The sequence below is a fragment of the Oryctolagus cuniculus genome, chromosome 7 (genome assembly GCF_051225735.1).
Source record: "Oryctolagus cuniculus isolate XC-2025 breed Fujian yellow rabbit chromosome 7, ASM5122573v1, whole genome shotgun sequence".
In the NCBI taxonomy this organism is placed as follows: domain Eukaryota; kingdom Metazoa; phylum Chordata; class Mammalia; order Lagomorpha; family Leporidae; genus Oryctolagus; species Oryctolagus cuniculus.
The window spans coordinates 33,410,962-33,432,638 of record NC_142873.1 but is presented as its reverse complement, the minus strand read 5'-3'; the positions used below and the strand labels follow the sequence as shown (position 1 = coordinate 33,432,638).

Genomic DNA, 21,677 nt, shown 5'->3' with positions numbered 1-21,677 from the left:
ACTGTCCCCCCACATACTGTGCATGTGCTGTAATGCTCTCTCGGCCCTGTGTACACTGTCCCCCCACATACTGTGCATGTGCTGTAATGCTCTCTCGGCCCTGTGTACACTGTCCCCCTACATACTTGTGCACGTGCTGTAATGCTCTCTCGGCCCTGTGTACACTGTCCCCCCACATACTGTGCATGTGCTGTAATGCTCTCTCGGCCCTGTGTACACTGTCCCCCCACATACTGTGCACGTGCTGTAATGCTCTCTCGGCCCTGTGTACACTGTCCCCCCACATACTTGTGCACGTGCTGTAATGCTCTCTCGGCCCTGTGTACACTGTCCCCCCCACATACTGTGCACGTGCTGTAATGCTCTCTCGGCCTTGTATACACTTTCCCCCCACATACTGTGCACGTGCTGTAATGCTCTCTCGGCCCTGTGTACACTGCCCCCCCCACATACTGTACACGTGCTGTAATGCTCTCTCGGCCTTGTATACACTGCCCCCCACCCCACATACTGTGCACGTGCTGTCATGCTGAGCTTGCGGCAGTTGCTTTGTTTCTCTTGCCTCTTGTGCTCATGACTTTTAATACTTTAGGGGTTGTAGTTCACCCCTGCTTTCTCCTTTCTTTCCTTCTGTGCAAGGTACATTTCGTATATAATGGTGTTTGGTTGTCTAAAGGATCTTGAGATGCAATATTTTATCTATTTGGCAAATGAGAAAGCAAACTCAGGAAGGTGAAGCAGCTCATCTAAGGTCCTGTAGCTGGTAAGTGTAAGAGCTACGCTGTTGGGTTTTGAAGCTTGTGGCTTTTTCCCTCGCTCAGGGGCTCAAGGCTTGCCAGTGTTTCAATGGCTGTAGACACTGGGGCCTGCTTAGGAGTCTGAGATCAAACAGAGACATGAAGGGCCTGCCCTTTGCTCCTTATCTCTCATCGCAGCAGACACGTGGTCAAGTCATGCTGTGTAACAGGGTGTCTTTACATATATTTATTTATTTATTTGAAAGTCAAAATTACAGAGGAGAGGCAGAAAGAGAGACAGAGAGATCTTCCATCTACTGGTTCACTCCCCAAATGGCCACAACGGGCAGGGATGGACCAGGACAAAACCAGGAGCTTCCTTGGGGTCTCCCACCTGGGTGCAGGGGCCCAAGGACTTGGGCCGTCCTCCACTGCTTTCCCAGGCATATTAACAGGGAGCTGGATCAGAAGTGGAGCAGCCGGGACTTGAACTGGTGCCCAAATGGGATGCCAGCATTGCAGGTGGTGGCCTTACCTGCTATACCACACTGCCGCCCCCAACAGGGTGGTATAAAAGAGGAACAAGGTTGAATACAAAACAAGTATTTCACAAGATATATTTAAACAAATTATTTTTTAAAATTTCATATGAAAGACTGACACACAGTGAGAGGGAGAGAAGGGCAGAACAGGAGGACACATGGCGTAGAAAACTCCTGTCTGCTGGTTCACTTCCCCAATACCTACAATGACTGGGGCTGGGCCGGGCCAAAGCTGGAAGCTAGAACTCCATTCAGGCCTCCCACGTGGGTGCAGGAACCCAGCTGCTTGAGCCATCAGCTGTTGCCTACAAGGATGCGAATTACCAGGAAGCTGGACTTGGAGCAGAGCTGAGACTTGAACCAGGCACTCTGATATTGGGTGCAGGGGGTCCCAACCCATGGCTTAGGCGCGAGGCCAGAGAGCCACCTCTGCAAGATCTGCTTGTGGCAGTATGTTGTTATGTGGCCTGCTGTATTTATGGTTGCTCTGGCAGTAACTGAAGGAGAAAATTAATGCTGTTTTTCCCTTTTCCCTCGGCCATTTTTACTTCAGGAGAAGAGAGGAATCCCATTTTTCCCCCTATAATTTTTGTCAAGGCCAGTTTTTGAGAATCCTTATGTGGCTAAGGAGAAGATCTCATAATCTTCAGCAAGTAACGTTTTCTGTAAGAGTGGAAAATGATAGACTAAGTCAGGAACATTTTCCCAAGACCAGCTAGTAAACTGAAAATTTTCTGATAATTGGAACCTTGAATATTTCCCAGCTGTTTGCCTATGCATGATTTAAAAAAGAAAATTTCAAGAGCAAACCGTTCTCTTGGTGAATCCTGCAGGACTGAGCAGTGATGGTCACAGGTGGCGACTTGCTGCCTGCTCACTCTTAGCTGCTGTGGCAGCAGACCACAGAGTCAGCTTTGTGTCTCTGTGTGCTGGGAACGCGCCGTCCTGACTCAGCACTGCTTCCGGCTCATTAGTGAGTTAGCGCTTGCTTCCTTTCTGGGGCCTACTTTCCCTCTTGCATTCTCAAAACACAATTGAAGCTACTCATGGTTGATTTCCTGTACCTCTGAAAAACTGTTTGTTGTTAATCACACTCAACGGGTTTAAGAGTGCGGAATAATTTACGCCTGGTTTAAAATTCCATGTGTGCCATCCTCCTAGGTACTTTCTTTCTGTTATCCATATATTGGCAAGCAAGTTAATTGTTTAAAGGTTGTGTTAGTGAATATCACGTCGGAAACAGAAGGTGAATTACTGGTTTAAAAGAGAAGTTTACAGACGTTGTGGTGCAGTGGCTTAAGCAGGCTCTTGGGGTGCCCACATCCTGTACTGGAGTGCCTGGGTTCAAGTCCTGGCTCCTGTATTTCCCATACAACTTCCTGCTGATGCAGCCGGGAGGCAGTGGATGATGGCCCAAGTGCGTGAGTCTCCGCCACCCACGGGGGAGACCTGGATCTAGCTCCAGGTTCCTGACTTGGGCCTGGTCCAGTCCTGGCTGTTGCAGGCATTTGGGAAGTAAACCAGCAGGTGGACAATCCATCTGCTCCTCCCCTCTCCCTCTCTCCTTCCACCTTCTAAATGAATGAATAAGTTAATAAATAAATCTTTAACACAGACATTGCTAACTCAGTTGACCTCCCTTTAGAAGTGAGTAGTTGAAAGCAGAGACTGGATGGATCAGTACTTTTTCCTCTTTTTTTAAAAAATATTTTATTTATTTGAAAGAGTTAGAGAAAGAGGCAGAGACAGAGAGAGAGGTCTTCCATCCGCTGGTTCACTCCCCAGATGCCCACAATGGTGCCATCCGATCTGAAGCCAGGAGCCAGGCGCTTCTTCCAGGTCTCCCACATAGGTGCAGGGGCCCAAGGACTTGCACCATTCTCCACTGCTTTCCCAGGCCATAGCAGAGGGCTGGATCAGAAGTAGAGCAGCTGGGACTCGAGCCAGCGCCCATATGGGATGCTGGCGCTTCAGGCCACGGCTTTAACCTGCTGCACCAAAGCACTGGCCCAGTACTTTTTCCTCTTAAATGTGGAATGAATGTGGAATGAAGAACTCAGAGCACTTTGTGCCTTTGGTCTTTAAAGAAATACAGCATGTCCAGACCTCACTATCAGACTGTCCTTTCCTGTATTTCATGTTGATTTTCACATTCCTTTTCTGAGACTTGTATTGCAGCTAAATGCTGAAGTTAGTTTCTGTTCCATTTCATTTTGCTTTTAGTCAGCTTTCCTGCTTATCAGTTCTTTTTCTTTTTTTAAAGATTTATTTATTTATTTGAAAGTCAGAGTTACACAGAGAGAGGAGAGGCAGCGCAAGACAGGTCTTCCATCCGCTGGTTCACTCTTCAACTGGCCGCAACGGCCAGAGCTGCGCCAATCCGAAGCCAGGAGCCAGGAGCTTCTTCCGGGTCTCCCACAGGGGTGCAGGGGCCCAAGGACTTGAGCTATCTTCTACTGCTTTCCCAGGCCATAGCAGAGAGCTGGATCAGAAGAGGAGCAGCCGGGACTAGAACCAGCGTCCATATGGGGTGCCAGTGCTTCAAGCCAGGGCGTTAACCCACTGTGCCACAGCGCCAGCCTGCTGCTTATCAGTTCCAACAAGAGAACACTCATGCTTATCAACTGATTGATTCACCCTTTGTGTATGTTCTGTTTATTTTAAATTGGATTCATAATAGCAATTCTCTTTCTTCTTTTTTTTCCCTTGGACAACAAAAGCTGGTTTCCTGCTCTGGATTAGAAGTCTCTTCTGGTGGCAACAGGGTCTGGGGAGGGCAGGGGAGACTCCTTCAGGCTGGTGCTGGGTGCTTGGCACCATGGAGACACACTTTGTGTGCGTGAACCCACTGATCACCTGCTGTGGGCCAGGCCCCCACTGAAGTCCAAGGTGCAGGGCAGGGAAGTGGGGGCTGGGGTGAGGCTGGCATCCTTAGGCAGGTTTCCCATGGGAGGAGGAGGAGGAGGAGGTGGAGGCAGCCCCCCTTTTCCTCGGCAGGGGCCTTTTGCGGCACCAGCTTCTTGGCAGGCTGGTGCTGGATCTCATCACCATGTTTGTGTTCTGTCCGTCCTCCAGGTCATTTTTTCAGGGCTTTGTCATTCATTCCACATTGATTGCTAAGAGAAAGACTATTGATCCATCCAGTCCCTGCCTGCAGGAACTCCCTTCGAAAGGGGGGTGTCAGGAAAGCCTAGGTAAATATTGCCATTTCTGAATAGGCCAAGGCCCTTCAGAAAGGATGAATGAAGTGCCTCTGCTCCTACAGGGTCTAAATACAGCACTCTTTTCTTTTTTCTTTAAAGATTTAATGTAGAGGTTGGCGCTGTGGTGTAGCAGGTAAAGCCACCACTGCAGTGCCGGCATCCCATATGGGCACCAGTTCGAGACCCGGCTGCTCTACTTGCAATCCAGCTCTCTGCTATGGCCTGGGAAAGCAGTAGAAGATGGCCCAAGTCCTTGGGCCCCTGCACCCATGTGGGAGACCCAAAAGAAGATCCTGGTTCCTGGCTTCAGATTGGCTTAGCTCCAGCCATTGCAGTCATCTGGGGAGTGAACCTGTGGATGGAAGACCCCTTTCTTTCTCTCTATCTGCCTCTCCTCTTTCTGTGTATCTGTGACTTTCAAGTAAAATAAATAAATCTTTTAAAAAAGATTTAATTTATATGAAAGGCAGAGTGCAAAGAGAAAGAGAGGTAGAGAAAGAGATCTTCCATTCACTGGTTCACTCACCAAATGGTCTCAACAGCCAGGAGCCTGAAACTCCATCTGAATCCCCCACATGGGATGGCAGGGACCCAAGTACTTAGGTCATCATCACTGCCCTTCTCAGGTGCGTTAGCAGGGAGCTAGGTGGGGAGTGGAGCAGCCAGGACTATAACCTGCTATCTAGTATGGGGTGCCAGAGTCGCAAGTGGTGGCTTAACCCTTTGAGCCATAACACCAGTACCCCCCCACCCACCTTTTTAAAAGAGAGTCACTGCTGCATGGTGTGTGCCTTCCTGGAGACAGTAACATCGCCACCTTATCTTGGGCCCAGTTGTGCTCTGAGGCGCTGCTGCTGTCTTGCTGTCCTGCGCCTAGAACTTGTGTTGCCTGGACCATGATCAGGCATGCTTCTATTTCTCAGGTGTCCCAGTCTTTTCTCTTTAGGTCAAAAAGAGGCACTACTGGGGCTGGTGCTGTGGCACAGCGGATTAAAGCCCTGGCCTGAAGTGCCGGCATCCCATATAGGCACCAGCTCAAGTCCCAGCAGCTCCTCTTCCAATCTAGCTCTCTGCTATGGCCTGGGATAGCAGTAAAAGATGGCCCAAGTCCTTGGGCCCCTGCACCCATGTGGGAGACCTGGAAGAAGCTCCTGGCTCCTGGCTTTGGATCGGCACAGCTACAGCCATTGCGGCCATCTGGGGAGTGAACCAGTGGATGGAAGACCTCTCTTTCTCTGTCTCTACCTCTCTCTGTAACTCTTTCAAATAAATAAAATAAATCTTTTAAAAAGAAACAATCTGAAAAAGAAAGGCTGACTTAAGTGTCATTGGAAGAAAAGGTAAAAATAAAACAAGTACAGGTCCATGGTTTAAGGACAATAGGAGACAAGCCACACAGAGCTCATTATATTGCAAAGCAAAGCAAGCCTAACCTGCCAAGGGAGATGGCCAGGAGCCAAGATCTGGATGGGAATCACTGAATGAAAGCTTGTTTATAGACCAAGGTGAGCATGTGGAAATGATTTTCTGTTTCATAAAATCAGTGTAACCTTGCGTTGCACCAAAGTCTAACTGCAAATCGCCACGCAGAGCCCTCAAAGCACTGCAGGAAGAAGAGCCTTCTGGAAGGAACAAATCAGCACATACCCTCATTATCCTGGCAGCCTCCAAAAGGATTCGGCAGCGCTCCATGCCAGATTTTTTACTCCATATTTTAAAGGCAGCCTTTGCATTTTCCACAGCCAAATTTACTTCCTTTTCTCCAGAGCACGTGAAAGTCGCTATCACTCGGCCTATAAAGAGGGAAAGTCAGTTTTCTCTCCAGCTGTTAGCACACATTTAAAGTAAAATGTTGTGGGCAGGGGTCTGGCCTGGGGTTGTGATGAGCGGCTGGGCTGATACCTGCCCTCCAACTCCTGATTCTAGCTCCCTGCTAATGCACACCCCGGGAAGCAGAGCAGTCATGACTCAAGTAGCTGGGTCCCTACCACCCACATGGGAGGCCTGTATCAGTTCCTGGTTCCTGGCTCCCACTGGGCCCAGCCCCTCTGTTGTGGATATTTGGGAAGTACACCAGAAGATGGAAGCTCTCTCTCTGCATCTCAAATAACTTTTTTAAAACTAACTTTAATACATAAATAAAATACTATGTATCAACATTCTAGGAAGCTCATCCTGTTTTCAAATATGGCCTCACTTAGGGACTACTTGTACACCTGCCATTTCTCAACTGTGTTTGCAGGCACTGGACCCCTTTAGGAGTCTGATCAAACCTTTTCTCTTATAAAATACAAAATGAATGGTGGGAGATTGTTCAAATACTGGCTTTCTGTGAAGACATAATTAGGTCAAATTTACACTATTTATAGCACAGTATCAATAAAATTCTCCATTCGGGCAGTTTTAGTAATTACTACTTTAAAAAAAATCCGAGAAGAGTTGCAGGCCCTTTTCAGAAAAATGTATTTAACCTCATCAGAGAACCAGCGCGATCGTGTTCCCTGTCCCACACTCAGCACGGATTTTGGGCTAAGAACCCTGCCCTGCCCTACTCTGCGGCTGAGTTTACTACTAGTTATATCTATAAATCATTCTGCAACACCCTTAAGATAGCTCAAGACTCTCCGGAGTCCTGCAAAAACAAAGTCGAAGGTAATCAATCTGGTGGGTTAGGAACCGTTTGAAATCCCTTGTCTGTGGTGCAGGTTATATCACATTACTGATTCCTGATGAATTATTCAGTTGATATACAGTAACACCAGGAAAAGATATCCCAAAATGCAAGAAAGTTGTTTTCTCTACTAGAAAATTGAGTTTCTTTTTTTCTTATTCCAACTGTTATTCCCTATCCATGTCCTAGGGCAGAACATGAAAAGATCAGATTTTCCCAGACCCATATCCTAAGGATTGGAACAGACCCCACCAACAAGGATTTTCAAAGTATGCCAATTCAGCAGTTTCTTTTCACAAGAACTCCTGCACTCTGCTTTTTGCACAGACACTTCACCGATGCAATTTCTGTTACAAACTTGAACGGCCAGTCCCAGTCTGTAAAGGCAGTGACTGAAGATCACACACACATACACACACTGCAAGTAATTCAGAAAGAGCAACTTCATAGGGACAGGAAAGGGGCAGCTGCTATGACCCCCGGGGCCCCTGTCGGTCAGTGCTGACAAGACACTGTTCAGGGCTGGGTGCAGCCAGTGGGTCCCAAGTTCTCCCCGGCTGTTGCAATCCAATTTTACTGCTCTGGTCACGTGGCCTTCTTGTTCACACAAAACACTACACCTTCCTCCCTAAAATACTCCATAACACCCAGCAAACCAAAAAAGCTTCTTTCTTGCCTAGTGATCTTCGAGGTCCCAGAGCCAATCCAGTGCCTGGCAGACCTTAAATGGTCTCACTACAGAAAAAAAAAAAAAAGTAGGTTAAAGCAGCGGGTATGTGATTTAGTCTGACTAGGGTGGTCATGCAGTATAGTGTGTCCACAGATCCATACACTGCGCTGTGCACCTTACATATACACAACTTGCATTTGTCCACTGCAGCATAATGACCCAGGGAGAGAAGCACTAGAGGCAGGAGGGTGGTCTTCCTCTAGCAATCCCGATTCATGCACACACTGCTTTAACCCTGGAGGACGGCGAGCAGGGCCTGACCTGTGCAGACTGGAGTCTCCGTGCCCCTCGACACCCAGCCCTAGGCACGCAGCTCAAGACCTTACCCGGCAGCGGAACCGGGTGGGACTCTGCTCGGGCCTGTCCCACGACCCCGAGCTGCCGGGGCCGGGGCTCCCGTTACCCTCCCTCTGCAGCGCACACGGCTGCGCCCCGCGCCGTTGCCCACCGCCCCACGCCGTCCCCTTACCCGTGGCCGGCTCGAACGCCTTTTCCGTGCCCGACGAGTCCGCCGGCTCCACGCGGGCCCCGCCGCGGTAATTGAGCGGCTGCGACACGACGAAGGTACCAGTGCTCATGGCGGCGGCGACAGGAGCCAGCCGAAGAGTGCTGCTGAGAAGAGGAGAGAGAGCTGCCCAGCCGGCTCGGGGGAACATGGAGGGTGGGCGAGACCGAACGAAGAACCCGGGGCGCGAGAGCGGGCGAGGGGCGGGGCCGGAGGGGCGGGGCCTAGGAGAACGGAGCGGGCGGGGGCGGGGACAGAGGGGACGGGGGCGGGACCTCGGGCACTTCCGGGACGGTGGTCGCTCCTCCGCCCCGTGGCGCTGTTCCTCCCACGCACGCGCACAGAGCCTCCCGGGGCAGGAGATGGAGACGGGACTCCCTGCTGCCGATCAGTACGTGGCTGGTACTTCCCAGACGCTGTCGGGTGCGTCGTTTCATGCGCACATCCTGGGACCCCGCGCTTAACTTCACTCTCAGGCCTCCGTTTCTTTTTCTATATAATAACAGTCTTTGAAAGGTTGCTGCAGGATCAAGGAGGTGTATCGTATTGTGATGTTGAACGGCTTTTTACATTGTCAAAGAGCAGTGAAAGCGGTATTCAGGACAGTTATTCCAACAGAAGCCTAACACCTGATACAAAGAGCCAGAGGCCACATGAACAGGTGTGGGCAGAAAGACAAACACCGCATGTTCTCTCAAACAGGAACGTCTGTAAATAGATCTAAACCTGAACTGATGATTGCTAGAGGCGGGGGGGGGGGGGGGGGGAGGGTTTTATCATAAAACACCAGGGAGAGAAGTGCTAGGTTCTAATGTTGGTGAGCACCGTGGAGCCCCTGCAGTTCACTGTGAAACATTCCACGCTGCTGTAAGTGCTACAGGAGATGAGCCGGTAGGCGCCAAACATGACAAAATAATAATAATAAGGAAATGCAAATGCAGATTATGCTGTTCGCCCATGTTGAGATGCCGCCTTGTTTCCAGAATAATGCACAGTATTTACGTGTTCACCAAAATGTGTTTTTAAAAACTATCGGGATAAACGGCCTTCAGTGTGGCAGATCTGCCAGTTGGGGTCGTGTCTGAGGTGTCCGCCAGCTCCGGGATCTGGCATTTTCTTTCTGTCTCCCCTGCATCTGCAGCGGAGACTTTGCTGAAGCGGAAGCAATGGGCAGTTGGGGTCTTTGCTGCAAGTTTGTTTCTCTTCTAAAGGCTCCAGTCTTCCTCGTTTGTTTTGTTTTGTTTTGTTTTCTTTACCTACACCAGCAAAATATTAGGGAGCCTGGTTTTCTTTAGAAGACTTTAGCTAAACTTTCCTGGTCTGCTTTCCCAACATCGCAGCCCAATTTGTTAACCCTTTCAGTGCTACTGAGACGTGTAGGTCTTGGTCCTCGAATAGAAACGCCAGAGCCCAAACTCAGAACACCGGGGTGGGGGTGGGGGGTGAAACTCAGGGCGGTCCCCTTTGTTATTATTGCTCACCAGTGATACAACTGATAGCTATCAGGAGTCGCAGATCTGCAGGATTCCTGGAGCAAGGATACTCATACTCGTTTATGTGTACAGAGACGGGACATCTTGAGTTTTGTGGGGCAGTTCCTATTTACAATGTTCCCTTCCAAGGAATGCCTTCTGGCTTGTGCCAGCGTGATTACTGATGTTTGTTTTGGAAATGTGGTCTATTGAACTAATCCAGGGGTGGGAATTGTCCAGCCTGCAGGCCCGGATGAGACCCTGTCAAGGTAACCACAGGCGGGGCTTGAAATTCAATAAATCTACAGCAGGCTAATTTTTAAATTGATTTTTTTGTATGATGATGCTGTAAATATCCAATGGCTAATGGCAGAAAACGGCTCCCTACCCTGATGAATTTATTGATTATAAAAATGACAAACCCAGGGCCAGCGCTGTGGCACAGTGGCGCAGTGGGTTGATGCCCTGGCCTGAAGCGCCGGCATTCCATATGGGCGCCGGTTCTGGTCCCAGCTGCTCCTCTTCTGATCCAGCTCTCTGCTATGGCCTGGGAAAGCAGTAGAAGATGGCCCAAGTCCTTGAGCCCTTGCACCTGCGTGGGAGACCCAAAGGAAGCTCCTAGCTCCTGGCTTTGGATCGGCGTAGCTCCGGCCATGGGGGCTATCTGGGGAGTGAACCAGCGGATGGAGGACCTCTCTCTCTCTGTCTCTCTCTCCCTTTCTCTGTAACTCTTTCAAATAAATAAAATAAATCTTTAAAAATGACAAGCCCTTTCCAAAATGTCTAGCTGCACCCCCTACCTATCTGTGCTTTTATTTTTAGCATTATCAATATTATTTTTATTAGCAAAATTCAACATGTAAATAGAGCTTAAAAGTTTGCAAAGCCCTTTCGCTTTTATCTTCTCACTTGTATTCATAACCCATGAAAGAAAAGGAGGCTAACGCAGATTGAACTGGGAGCTCCTATGTGGCAGTTTTACTACTAGTGAAATTGCAGGGGCCAGCGCTGTGGCGCAGCAGGTTAAAGCCCTGGCCTGAAGCGCCGGCATCCCATATGGGCACCGGTTCTGGTCCCGGCTGCTCCTCTTCTGATCCAGCTCTCTGCTATGGCCTTGGGAAAGCAGTAGAAGATGGCCCAAGTCCTTGGGACCCTGCACCTGTGTGGGAGACCTGGAAGAAGCTCCTGGCTCTTGACTTCAAATAAAATGGCTCAGGCCATTGCGGCCATCTAGGGTGGAAGACCTCTCTCTCTCCCTCTCTGCCTCTCTTTGTAACTATTTCAAATAAATAAAAAAAAATTTTTTTTTTGACAGGCAGAGTGGATAGTGAGAGAAACAGAGAGAAAGGTCTTCCTTCCGTTGGTTCACCCTCCAATAGCCGCCACGGATGGCGCACCGCGCTGATCCGAAGGCAGGAGCCAGGTGCTTCTCCTGGTCTCCCATGGGTGCAGGGCCCAAGCACTTGGGCCATCCTCCACTGCCTTCCCGGGCCACAGCAGAGAGCTGGCCTGGAAGGGGGGCAACCGGGACAGAATCCAGTGCCCCGACCGGGACTAGAACCCGGTGTGCCAGCGCCGCTAGGTGGAGGATTAGCCTATTGAGCCGCGGTGCCGGCTAAATAAAAAATTTTTTAAAAAAGAAATTGTATACTAGTGGCAAGCCCACAAATAGGCTTTATCAAGCCCCTTGTATAGATAGGAAAGTCACTGAGAAAGGTCACAGAGCTTCCCTCTAGAGGAACAGGATTCAGGAGCCAAAGCATCCAAAGCAAATGTCCTCTTTCCATCCCAGGTACAGATGTCATCGTCATCGTCATGAAGGCTGCTAATAAAACTCCCTCTTACTCAACTGATGATTTATCAAAGAAAAGGGAGATTTCTGAAACCCAGAGAACGGCCCTTGTGTACTTTTCCTAGGATAAGTTTGTCAGCAGCACCCCTCCCAGGCAGCAGGAAGCCACAGCCCGTGCTGACCTGTGGTGCAGAAAGAGCCACCAGCAACAGGAGCAGAGTCGGAAGAGTAGCACTGTGCAGATGGGTGCACGTTGGGAAGAGGAAAGAGATGAAGAGAGTCAGAATCATTGTTGAAGGTGGAGGAGAGCCCAGGAGAAACTGCCACCCCCAAAATTTGCCTGAGGCCAAGCTTGAGTGTGGGTGATCCTGTGCCTGGCTGGGAGACTGCCTGCCCAGCCCATGGAGGAGGTTAAGAGGGCGTGGCACACCATGCCTCTGGGGAAAGACCCTATGACCTGTCTGCTGGCAGGAGCCCCAGGCACATTTCCCCCACCCTGCTTCCTGTTGAAGGGCCCTGTAATTGCCAATCAAGTAAACAGCTCCCAGGTGTGGCCCAGGCCCATCAGGACAACCTGGGAGGCTGCGGAGGCTACATGACCTTCAAGCTGATTGGAGAAGTGTAGTGGTGCCAGTATCAGTTTTATCCTATAGAATTAGTGTTGCCCTGATCTAGCTTTGCCCCCTCTGCCTGCCCTTTAAAAGCTTGAGATTGATTGTTAATCAACAGACATGTTCATTGAAAATTGTCTCCTGTGCTGCTTTTTTTTTTTTTTAAAGATTTATTTGAAAGGCAGAGTTACAGAGAAAGAGGAGAGGCACAGAGAGAAAAGTCTTCCATCCACTGGTTCACTCCCCAGATGGCCACAAAGGCCGGAGCTGCACCAATCCAAAGCCAGGAGCCAGGAGCTTCTTCCGGATCTCCCACACTGGTGCAGGGGCCCAAGGACTTGGGCCATCTTCTACTGCTTTCCTAGGCCATAGCAGAGCTCCGGTGCTTCTTGTCAAAGAATGCCGCCACCCCACCATCCCGGCATTGCGGGTCTCACAGGCCTAGCCCGCACTTGAGTGCCACTAAAGTCCTCTCCACTTCCATACTCCCTGCCCCTTACCTCTGGAGGAGGAGGACGACAGCAACTGGATCCCTTTCCCCAGCTCCAGGTCCCCCAAAAGAAGGAGCCCTTCACTCCCCCAGGCCCAAAGGCCGTAGTTGAGTTTCACTATCAGTAATACTCCATTCCCTGACATATCCTCCATGAGTCCATGAGTCTTTGGAGTGTAGGCAGCTCTTCGTCTGGCCTCTAGGCCTACAGTAAAAAGACACACTAGGGCCTGCGCTGTGGTATAGAAGTTAAGCTGCCCACCACCTGCAAGGCTCACATTCCATCCAGGCACCAGCTCTGTCCCAGCTGTTCCACTTCTTATCCAGCTCCCTGATAATGTGCCTAGGAAAGCAGCAGAAGATGGCCCAAATGCTTGGGCCCCTGTACCCACATGGAGACCTAGATGAAGCTCCTGGCTCCTGGATTTAGCCTGGCTCAGGTCTGGCTGTTGTACCATGTGGGGAGTACTCAGCCTTTCAAATAAATAAGTACATAAATTTTAAAACACACTCACATGCACATCTTCATTTTTTGAGTAATAATGTCTATCACTAAAATCCCTTTGTTGAGGAGCTAGAAAACCACCTGTACAAAAAGATAAAAAAAGGAAAAAATTATTCAGAAGCCTCTTCCTGTTTTTTTTCCAAGGTGTATTTATTCAATTGAAAGGCAGAGTTACAGAAACAGAGTGAGAGTGAGAGAGCGAGCGAGCAAGCGAGCCAGAGATCTTCCATCCACTGGTTCACTCCCCAAATGACCACAATGGCTGCAACTGAGCAGATGTAAAGTCAGGAGCCAGGAGCTTCTGAGCAGAGGCCCAAGTACTTGGGTCATCTGCTGCTGTTTTCTCAGGCACATTAGCTGGGAGCTGGATCAGGAGTAGAGCAGACGGGACGCGAACAAGCACCTATATGGGATGCTGGTGCAGCAGGCAGAGGCTTTATCCACTATGCTGTAGAAGAAACACCACCACAACCAGAGACAAAGAAAGAGAAGCAGACCCCTTCTCCCAACACAGACCTTGAAAAGTGGCTGCTCACAATTAACTAGTGAAGCAACTGCCCACTGTTATCTTATCTATGGAGGGAAGAAGTCCTAAGTTCTGCTTCTGTAAACTCCAGGTATAAATCTGTCCTAATGGTTCTGCCCCTGGTATCTCTTTTACAAACATACCAGGCCCACCGACCATTGGAAGTGTGGTCCTAAGTCACGTAGGCTGCAATTTAAACCCACCAATGCTGTAACAGCTAAGGTATGATGCTGATGAACCTATAAATATTGTAAGAAACTTGGGATTTTTGCTCAGTTCTCAGGAAATGATTCCAGGTGAGCCTGCTGGTGTAATAAACTACTTCAATCCTCCACTGTCTCTGGTGCCTGTTTGAACAAAGGAAGTCTTCCCACCTCGGATTTCTGTAACAATGCCACAACGCCGGCTCCATTTTCCTGCCCTTTTAACGGGGACTTTAAAAAAAAAAAAAAAAAAAAAAAGATTGATTTGAAAGCCAGAGTTACAGAGAGAGGTAGAGACAGAGAGAGAGAGGAATTCCATCCGCTGGTTCACTCTCCAATTGGCCGCAACGGCTGGAGCTGTGCCGATCTGAAGCCAGGAGCCAGGAGCTTCTTCCTGGTCTCCGACGTGGGTGCAGGAGCCCAAGAACTTGGGCCATCTTCTACTGCTTTCCCAGGCCACAGCAGAGAGCTGGATCGAAAGTGGAGCAGCTGGGTCTCGAAACGGCGCCCATAGGGAATGCCAGTGCTTCAGGCCAGGGCATTAACCCACTACGCTACAGCGCTGGCCCCATAACAGGGACTTTTCTTATAATTATCTTCTTAAGCCTGAGTGTCCTCATGTTCTTTACATCCTCGCTCAAGACCTCACAGCTTTCCTGAGCCAGGCAGCCTAACACCAGGATTAGGCCCTTAATGAGTTATTTGTTGAGTAGACAATCAGGGTTACAAACCTGGACTTTGAAATTGCCACTCTGATAAGAATGTGTCCTGAAGCAGTTAGCTCTCTCAGAGAAGCCAGACTTCGCATTGTCAACAGATTTTTCAGGCTATAATTGTCGTATTTTTTTTAAATAAATTGAATTTATCAGTCTTGAATAGCATGAAACAGAGGTCTAAAAGTTGAAAAACACTAGACAAGTTTTATTGTTTTAAAATGTTCAGAGTTTGCAGTGCCTTCCTACTTCCCTGCCCACACCCTGTTTCCTCCTACCTCTTATTGATTTTGGAGTTTGTCCCTGGAGCTGATAATCAGCAGCATACTAAAGATAAATTACAGATAAATGTAGAACCTGTGTGAGAGAGGAGTCGTGAAGAAATTCCAACTCGTATTTTATCTTTTGATAGCCAGAGAGAACATCCATCTGCTGGTTCGCTCCCCAAATGGCCACAGCATCCAGGACTGGCTGGGCTGAAGCCAGAAGCCAGGAACTTAATCCAGGTCTTGACATGAGTGGCAAGTGACCAAGTACTTGAACTATCCCCTGCTACCTTCCACAGTGGGCCTTTGCTGGAAGCTGGAATCACAGGGACTGCAGGCACTCCAATATGGGATGTGGGTAACCTAATCAGTGGCTTCAGTGCTAGGCCAAATGCCCGCCACCTTCAGTCCTTCTAAATGTATAAGTTACATCAGTAGTTGCATCAGTGTTTGTCCTAGAACCTAGTAGAGGAACTTTGTACTATTTCTGCAGCTTCCTGAGGGTCTATACTATTTCTAACTTAGTAGTTTTTTTAAAAAAAGGAATAAAGCTGGCGCTGCGGCTCACTAGGCTAATCATCCACCTTGCGGCGCCGGCACACCAGGTTCTAGTCCCGGTCGGGGCGCCGGATTCTGTCCCGGTTGCCCCTCTTCCAGGCCAGCTCTCTGCTGTGGCCCGGGAGTGCAGTGGAGGATGGCCCAAGTGCTTGGGCCCTGCACCCCATGGGAGACCAGGAGAAGCACCTGGCTCCTGCCATCAGATCAGCACGGTGCGCCGGCTGCAGCGCGCCGTCCGCGGCAGCCATTGGAGGGTGAACCAATGGCAAAGGAAGACCTTTCTCTCTGTCTCTCTCTTTCACTGTCCACTCTGCCTGTCAAAAAAAAAAAAAAAGGAATAGGGGCCAGCGCTGTGGCACAGTGGGTTAAAGCCCTGGCCTGAAGCACTGGCATCCCATATGGGAGCCGGTTCTAGTCCCGGCTGCTCCTCTTCTGATCCAGCTCTCTGCTATGGCCTGGGAAAGCAGTAGAAGATGGCCCAAGTCCTTGGGCCCATGCACCCACGTGGAGATTAGGAAGAAGCTCCTGGCTCCTGGCTTCAGATCGGCACAGCTCTGGCCGTTGTGGCCAATTGGGGAGTGAACCAGCGGATGGAAAATCTCTCTCTGTCTCTACCTCTCTCTGTAACTCTGTCTTTCAAATAAATAAAATAAATCTTTAAAAAAATAGAAAATAAATAAATAAAAACAAGGCTGTGTTAACAACAGAAATTTAGCTCTTACAATCCTGGGTGCTGAGAAGTCCCAGAGCAGGAACCAGCAGATTCAGCCTCTGGTAAGCACTGGCTCTGCCTCCGAAATGGCACCTTCTTGCTGAATCTTCACGTAAGGAAGGGGGCAAGGGACATCCCCACACCTCTTCTACAGGGTCACCAATCCCCTCTGTCCTCGTGACTTAACTACTCCCTGAAAGGCGTCACCTTTCAATACTATCACACTGAGCATTAAGTTTCAACATGTAGATTTTGAGGGGTCACATAGCATTAACTATGGGTTGCTTGATGTTATTTCACTTATTACTCAGCATGACACTATGATGTGGAGGTTTGAATGGGTTATCTCCAAAATGCATGTGATGGAAACTTAATCCCCAATGCAATGGTGTTGGGAGGTGGATTAATGCAGTTATAAAAGGGCTTGATGGAATGAATTCATTCCTCATTTGTCCTTCTTCTTTCCACCATATTATAACACGGCAAGAAGGCCATCACCAAATATTAACACATGAATCTTGGATTTCCCAGCCTCCAAAACTGTGAGCATATAAATTTCTTTCTTGAAAATAGTTTATTGGCCGGCGCCGCAGCTCAATAGGCTAATCCTCCGCCTTACAGCGCCGTCACACCAGGTTCTAGTCCCAGTCGGGGCACCAGATTCTGTCCCGGTTGCCCCTCTTCCAGGCCAGCTCTCTGCTGTGGCCAGGGAGTGCAGTGGAGGATGGCCCAAGTGCTTCAGCCCTGCACCCGCATGGGAGATCAGGAGAAGCACTGGCTCTGCCTTCGGATCAGCACGATGCACCAGCCATGGCGGCCATTGGAGGGTGAACCAATGGCAAAAGGAAGACCTTTCTCTCTCTCTGTGGGGAGCAACTCGGACTATACTGTTACTAGAATTAAGACTTATTCTATGCATCTGCTCTCCCACAATGTGGCGCTGGGAAAGGAGCGTACAGCTTCTACCCAGCTGCCCCTTACCAACTTGATAAGCTGCAAGAGCCGCTCCTGATTGGAGGAGAGCGGCGCGCTCGGCATGTGGGTAGCAGAGCACGGATTGGTGGAGAGGACTATAAAGGAGGAGAGAGACAACATGCACCAGGAACATCTAAGGGGAACACCTGAGGAACACCTGTGCAGCCCCCAAGAGAGCCGGCCGGCGGTGTGCCGCTCCCCGGCGGAAGTGGGGAATGTGGCCAGGGGGAACCGCCCTTCCACGGAGGTGGAAGGGACGGTAGCCAACCCGGGAAGAACCAGCAGCAAACCCGGGGAGGGCCGAGCAGACAAAAGAACAGCGCAGGGTCCTGTGTCGTTCCTCCACGAAGAGGGGGAGCGACATCTCTCTCTCTCTCTCTCTCTCTCACTGTCCACTCTGCCTGTCAAAAAAAAAAAAAAAAAAAAAAAAGAATCAGGTTGGGTGAATATTGAGAGACCACTGAAATTTAACAAGTAATGGATCTTTAATATCTTTAAAGTGATATCTTTAGCATGATTTCAGTTGAACAGCAAGAAGTCAGACTATAATAAGTTATGGAATGAACCAGAGGTGAAATGGATACAGTGAATTTGTACAACTATAATACTTTCAAGAAGTTTAGTTGAAAGCAAGAAAAATGCAGAGTAGTTTCAGGAAGAGAAAAGGAGCCAGAGGGGCTGGCGCTGTGGCATAGCGGGCAAAGCTGCCACCTGCAGTGCAGGCATCCCATATGGGTGCTGGTTCAAGACCTGGCTGCTCTACTTCTGATCCAGGTCTGTTATGGCCTGGGAAAGCAGTAGAAGATGGCCCAAGTCCTTGGGCCCCTGCACCCATATAGGAGAACCTGGAAGAAGTTCCTGGCTTCAGATCAGCCCAACTCCAGCCATTGCAGCCATTTAGGGAGTGAACCAGAGGATGGAAGACCTCTGTCTCTTACCTCTCTCTCTCTTTCTCTCTCTCTCTCTCTTTCTCTAACTCTGCTTTTCAAATAAATAAATAAATCTTAAAAAAATGAAAAGGAGCCAGAAAGAGGGGGGCCTTGCAAATCCAATAGAAAGAAGTAACAATTATTGAGGTCAAGGGGACAAGTAAAGATGTGAAGAGAAGGAATATTAGTTTTCTTCCTTGAAAAAGAGAACAGGTAAAAATATGCGTGTAGACATTTATGTTTGGAAGTGAAGGAGTGAGGCTGAAAGACGTTTTTCTGGGCAAAATAGGGGAAAAATCACCTGCTAAAAAGGAGGTGAAGAGAAAGGCTGCCTGCTTCACGAGGGAGATAAAGTTTCTGAACAGCACTTATAGGAAATAAGAAACATTGCCAACTAAGGACTCGTGAAATGATTGTGCAGAACTCAATTCTGAGCTGAATATTGAATGGATTTTTCTCTATCCTCACTCAACCGTCCAGGAAGAGAGCAGGCAGGTGTTTGGACTCATCTGGAGTCAAAGATTAACTGGGCAGGTAAAGAGAAGTGAGGGAGCTGACGGCCCTTGTGAGAGTGTTATTCAATAACATTATTGGGCTGTAAGGAAACTAGAGAAAGGGAAGAATAGGGGAAAGTTAAGGTTTTGGAGATCTCCAGAAGATGGAAGTGCCGAATTGAAAGTATCATAGGGGGGCCTGCACTGTGGCGCAGCAGGTTAAAGCCCTGGCCTGAATCATCAGCATCCCATAGGGGCGCCAGTTCTAGTCCCAGCTGCTCCTCTTCCAATCCAGCTCTCTGCTATGGCCTGGGATAGTGAAAGGTGGCCTAGGAACTTGGGGCCTTGCACCCACGTGGGAGACCCAGAGGAAGCTCCTGGCTCCTGGCTTCAGATTGGTGCAGCTCCGCCCATTGCAGCCATCTGGGGAGTGAACCAGTGGATGGAAGGCTTGTCTCTCTCTGGCTCTACCTCTCTCTGTAACTCTTCCAAATAAAATAAAAATCTTTAAAAAAAAAAAAAAAAGAAAGTATCATAGGATATGTTTATAGAGATTTCTATATGGAAAATTTCAAGCTTCTAGATGATGATTAGATCAATTCATGGGCATGAATTGTTGGCATGAACTGGATGGGAAAATTGTCCTAGTACAGGATATTTAGAAATTTTTTTTTAAAGATTATTTATTTATTTGAAAGGCAAACTTACAGAGAGGCAGAGGCAGAGAGACAGAGAGAGAGAGGTCTTCCATCTGTTGGTTCACTCCCCAAATTGCTGCAATGGCCAGAGCTGAGCCAATCTGAAGCCAAGAGCCAGGAGCTTCTTCCAGGTCTCCCACAGAGGTGCAGGGGCCCAGGCACTTAGGCCATCTTCTACTGCTTTCCTAGGCCATAGCAGAGAGCTGGATGGGGAGCGGAGCAGCCAGGACTCTAACTGGCACCCATATAGGATGCTGGCACTGCAGGGGGTGGCTTTACCTGATAAGCCACTGTGCCAGCCCCAATATTTAGAAATTGTAAAGATGAGGTGGGCATATGGCCTAGTGGTTAAGACACCAGGTTGTTGTTGTTGATACTGTTGTTAAGATTTAATCATTTCATTTGAAAGGCAGAGTTGGGGTGGGGAGTGTGTGCTGAGACAGAAGAAGCAATCTCCCATCTGCTGGTTTAGTCCCCAGTGACCACAATGGCTGCAGCTGGGCTGGTCCAAAGCCAAGAACCAAGAGCTTCCTCTGGGTCTCCCACATGGGTGCGGAGGCCTAAGCACTTGGGCCATCTTCTTCTGCTCTCCCAGGCATATTATCAGGGAGCCGGATCAGAAGTAGAGCAGATAAGACTGGAACTGGCATCTATATGGGATGCTGGCTCAGCAGGCGGAGGCTTTATCCGCTATGCACCAATGCCAGCCCCAAGACAACAATTAAAATGCCCACATACCCTATCAAACTGCCTGGATTTGAGTCCCAGCTCTAAACCTGATTCCAGCTTCCTGCTAATGTACAACTTGAGGGGCAGTGCTGTTGGGTCAAATAGTTCAGTCCCTGACATTCATATGGGCAACCGGGATTGAGTTCCCATCCCCCAGCTTTTATGGGCATTTGGGGAGTAAACCAGCAAATAGGAGTGTTTCTCTCTCTCTCTCTCTCTCTCCTTCCTGCTCTCAAATAATAATGAGAAGAAGAAATTATAATGCTAATAACAAGGTATAGGATATAGAGAAAAGTGCAATGGCTACCTTTAAATCTTGGATCTGCCCTTGAACAATTAATGGAGTTGTACGGTTTCTTTACCCTCTAATAAAAAGCAGGAGCAAATGATAACTACTTGGTTGGAGCAATGCAAAAAAAAGATGGCATAGGTAAAATATCTGGCAAAGTAGGCTCAACAAATAGCAAGTATTCACATTGTTCAGCTAGGAGGGTGTTGCAGACACCTGGACTGATGGCAGAAAGAAAGATAGAGATGAGAGAGAATACACTGCATGGCTCAATCCTCCACGTGTCTGAGCGACTGATCTGTGAATTGCTGAAGGAGAGTCCAGGGGCTGGTGCTGTGGTGTAGCAGGTAAAGCTACCACCTGCAGTGCCAGCATCCCATATAGGCACCAGTTTGAATCCTGGCTGCTCCGCTTCTGACTCAGCTCTTTGTATGGCCTGGGAGGGCAGCAGAAGATAGTCCAAGTCTTTGGGCCCCTGCACCTGTGTGATTGACCCAGAAGAAGCTCCTGGCTCCTGGCTTTGGATCAGCCGAGCTCCGGTTGTTGCCGCCATTTGGGGAGGGAACCAGTGGGTGCAGCACTTCTCTCTCTCTCTCTCTCTCTCTCTCTCCCCGTCTGCTTCTCTGTAACTCTGCCTTTCAAATAAATAAATACATCTTTTTTTTTTTTTCCAAAGAGAGTATGAAAATCTGGGAGAACCTCTGTGTAAAGTCCCTGCTGGTGCTTGCTGGGAGGAGCTTTCTTACCACCATCCTCCATGTCCTCATCTGAAGTGGGAATTGAGAATGCTGCTCCCAACCACAACAGAATAACTGGGTCCAGATTTGCCCTTGTGCTTTAAACAACTGGAAAACTAGACAAAATATGGGAAGCAGCAGTTGACATACACTGGGCACAGGTAGCTTAGAGCAGTGAGTGAAGGAAACCAAAGTGAACTCTCCAAGTTTCTCAGCTCTGCCTAAAAAGAATTTTCAGGTCAGACTGCAAGATTGGAGATACAAGCAGACACAGCCACTTCCTGGATGGAGGAGACATAAGTCAGAGTCCAGGAAGGTTGGGGTGCAGAGCATTTGTGGGGTGGTACCACAAAGGACAAGCTGCACGGAAGAGTTTTGGAGATCTCTAGAGAATCTCCCTTTCTCTTCTCCCTGCTTTATTTTGGTATAATGTACAAATTTTAAAAAGTATCCATCTAAGATAGTGTGTTTTGATATACATAACTTTGCGAAATGATTACCATGAACAAGCTCATTAACATACCCGTCACCTCACATGGTTTTCATTTCTTTGAGTCTGTGGTGAGAACATTTGAGATCTACTCTTTTAG

At 48.8% G+C, this 21,677-nt stretch overlaps 1 protein-coding gene across 1 annotated transcript in view; it reads right to left on the bottom strand.

Moving 5' to 3' along the window:
• Nucleotides 1–8,593, bottom strand: part of ALDH9A1 (aldehyde dehydrogenase 9 family member A1) — a 31,337-nt gene extending 22,744 nt beyond the window's left edge. Inside the window, exons 1-2 of the mRNA XM_051858419.3 lie at nucleotides 8,353–8,593; nucleotides 6,130–6,275 (exon numbers count right to left, since the gene is read on the bottom strand). Of these exons, the coding sequence (XP_051714379.1) occupies nucleotides 6,130–6,275; nucleotides 8,353–8,539 (333 nt within the window). The 5' untranslated portion in view covers nucleotides 8,540–8,593. The remainder of the gene's footprint in view (nucleotides 1–6,129; nucleotides 6,276–8,352) is intronic.
• Between the last annotated feature and the right edge of the window lie 13,084 nt (nucleotides 8,594–21,677).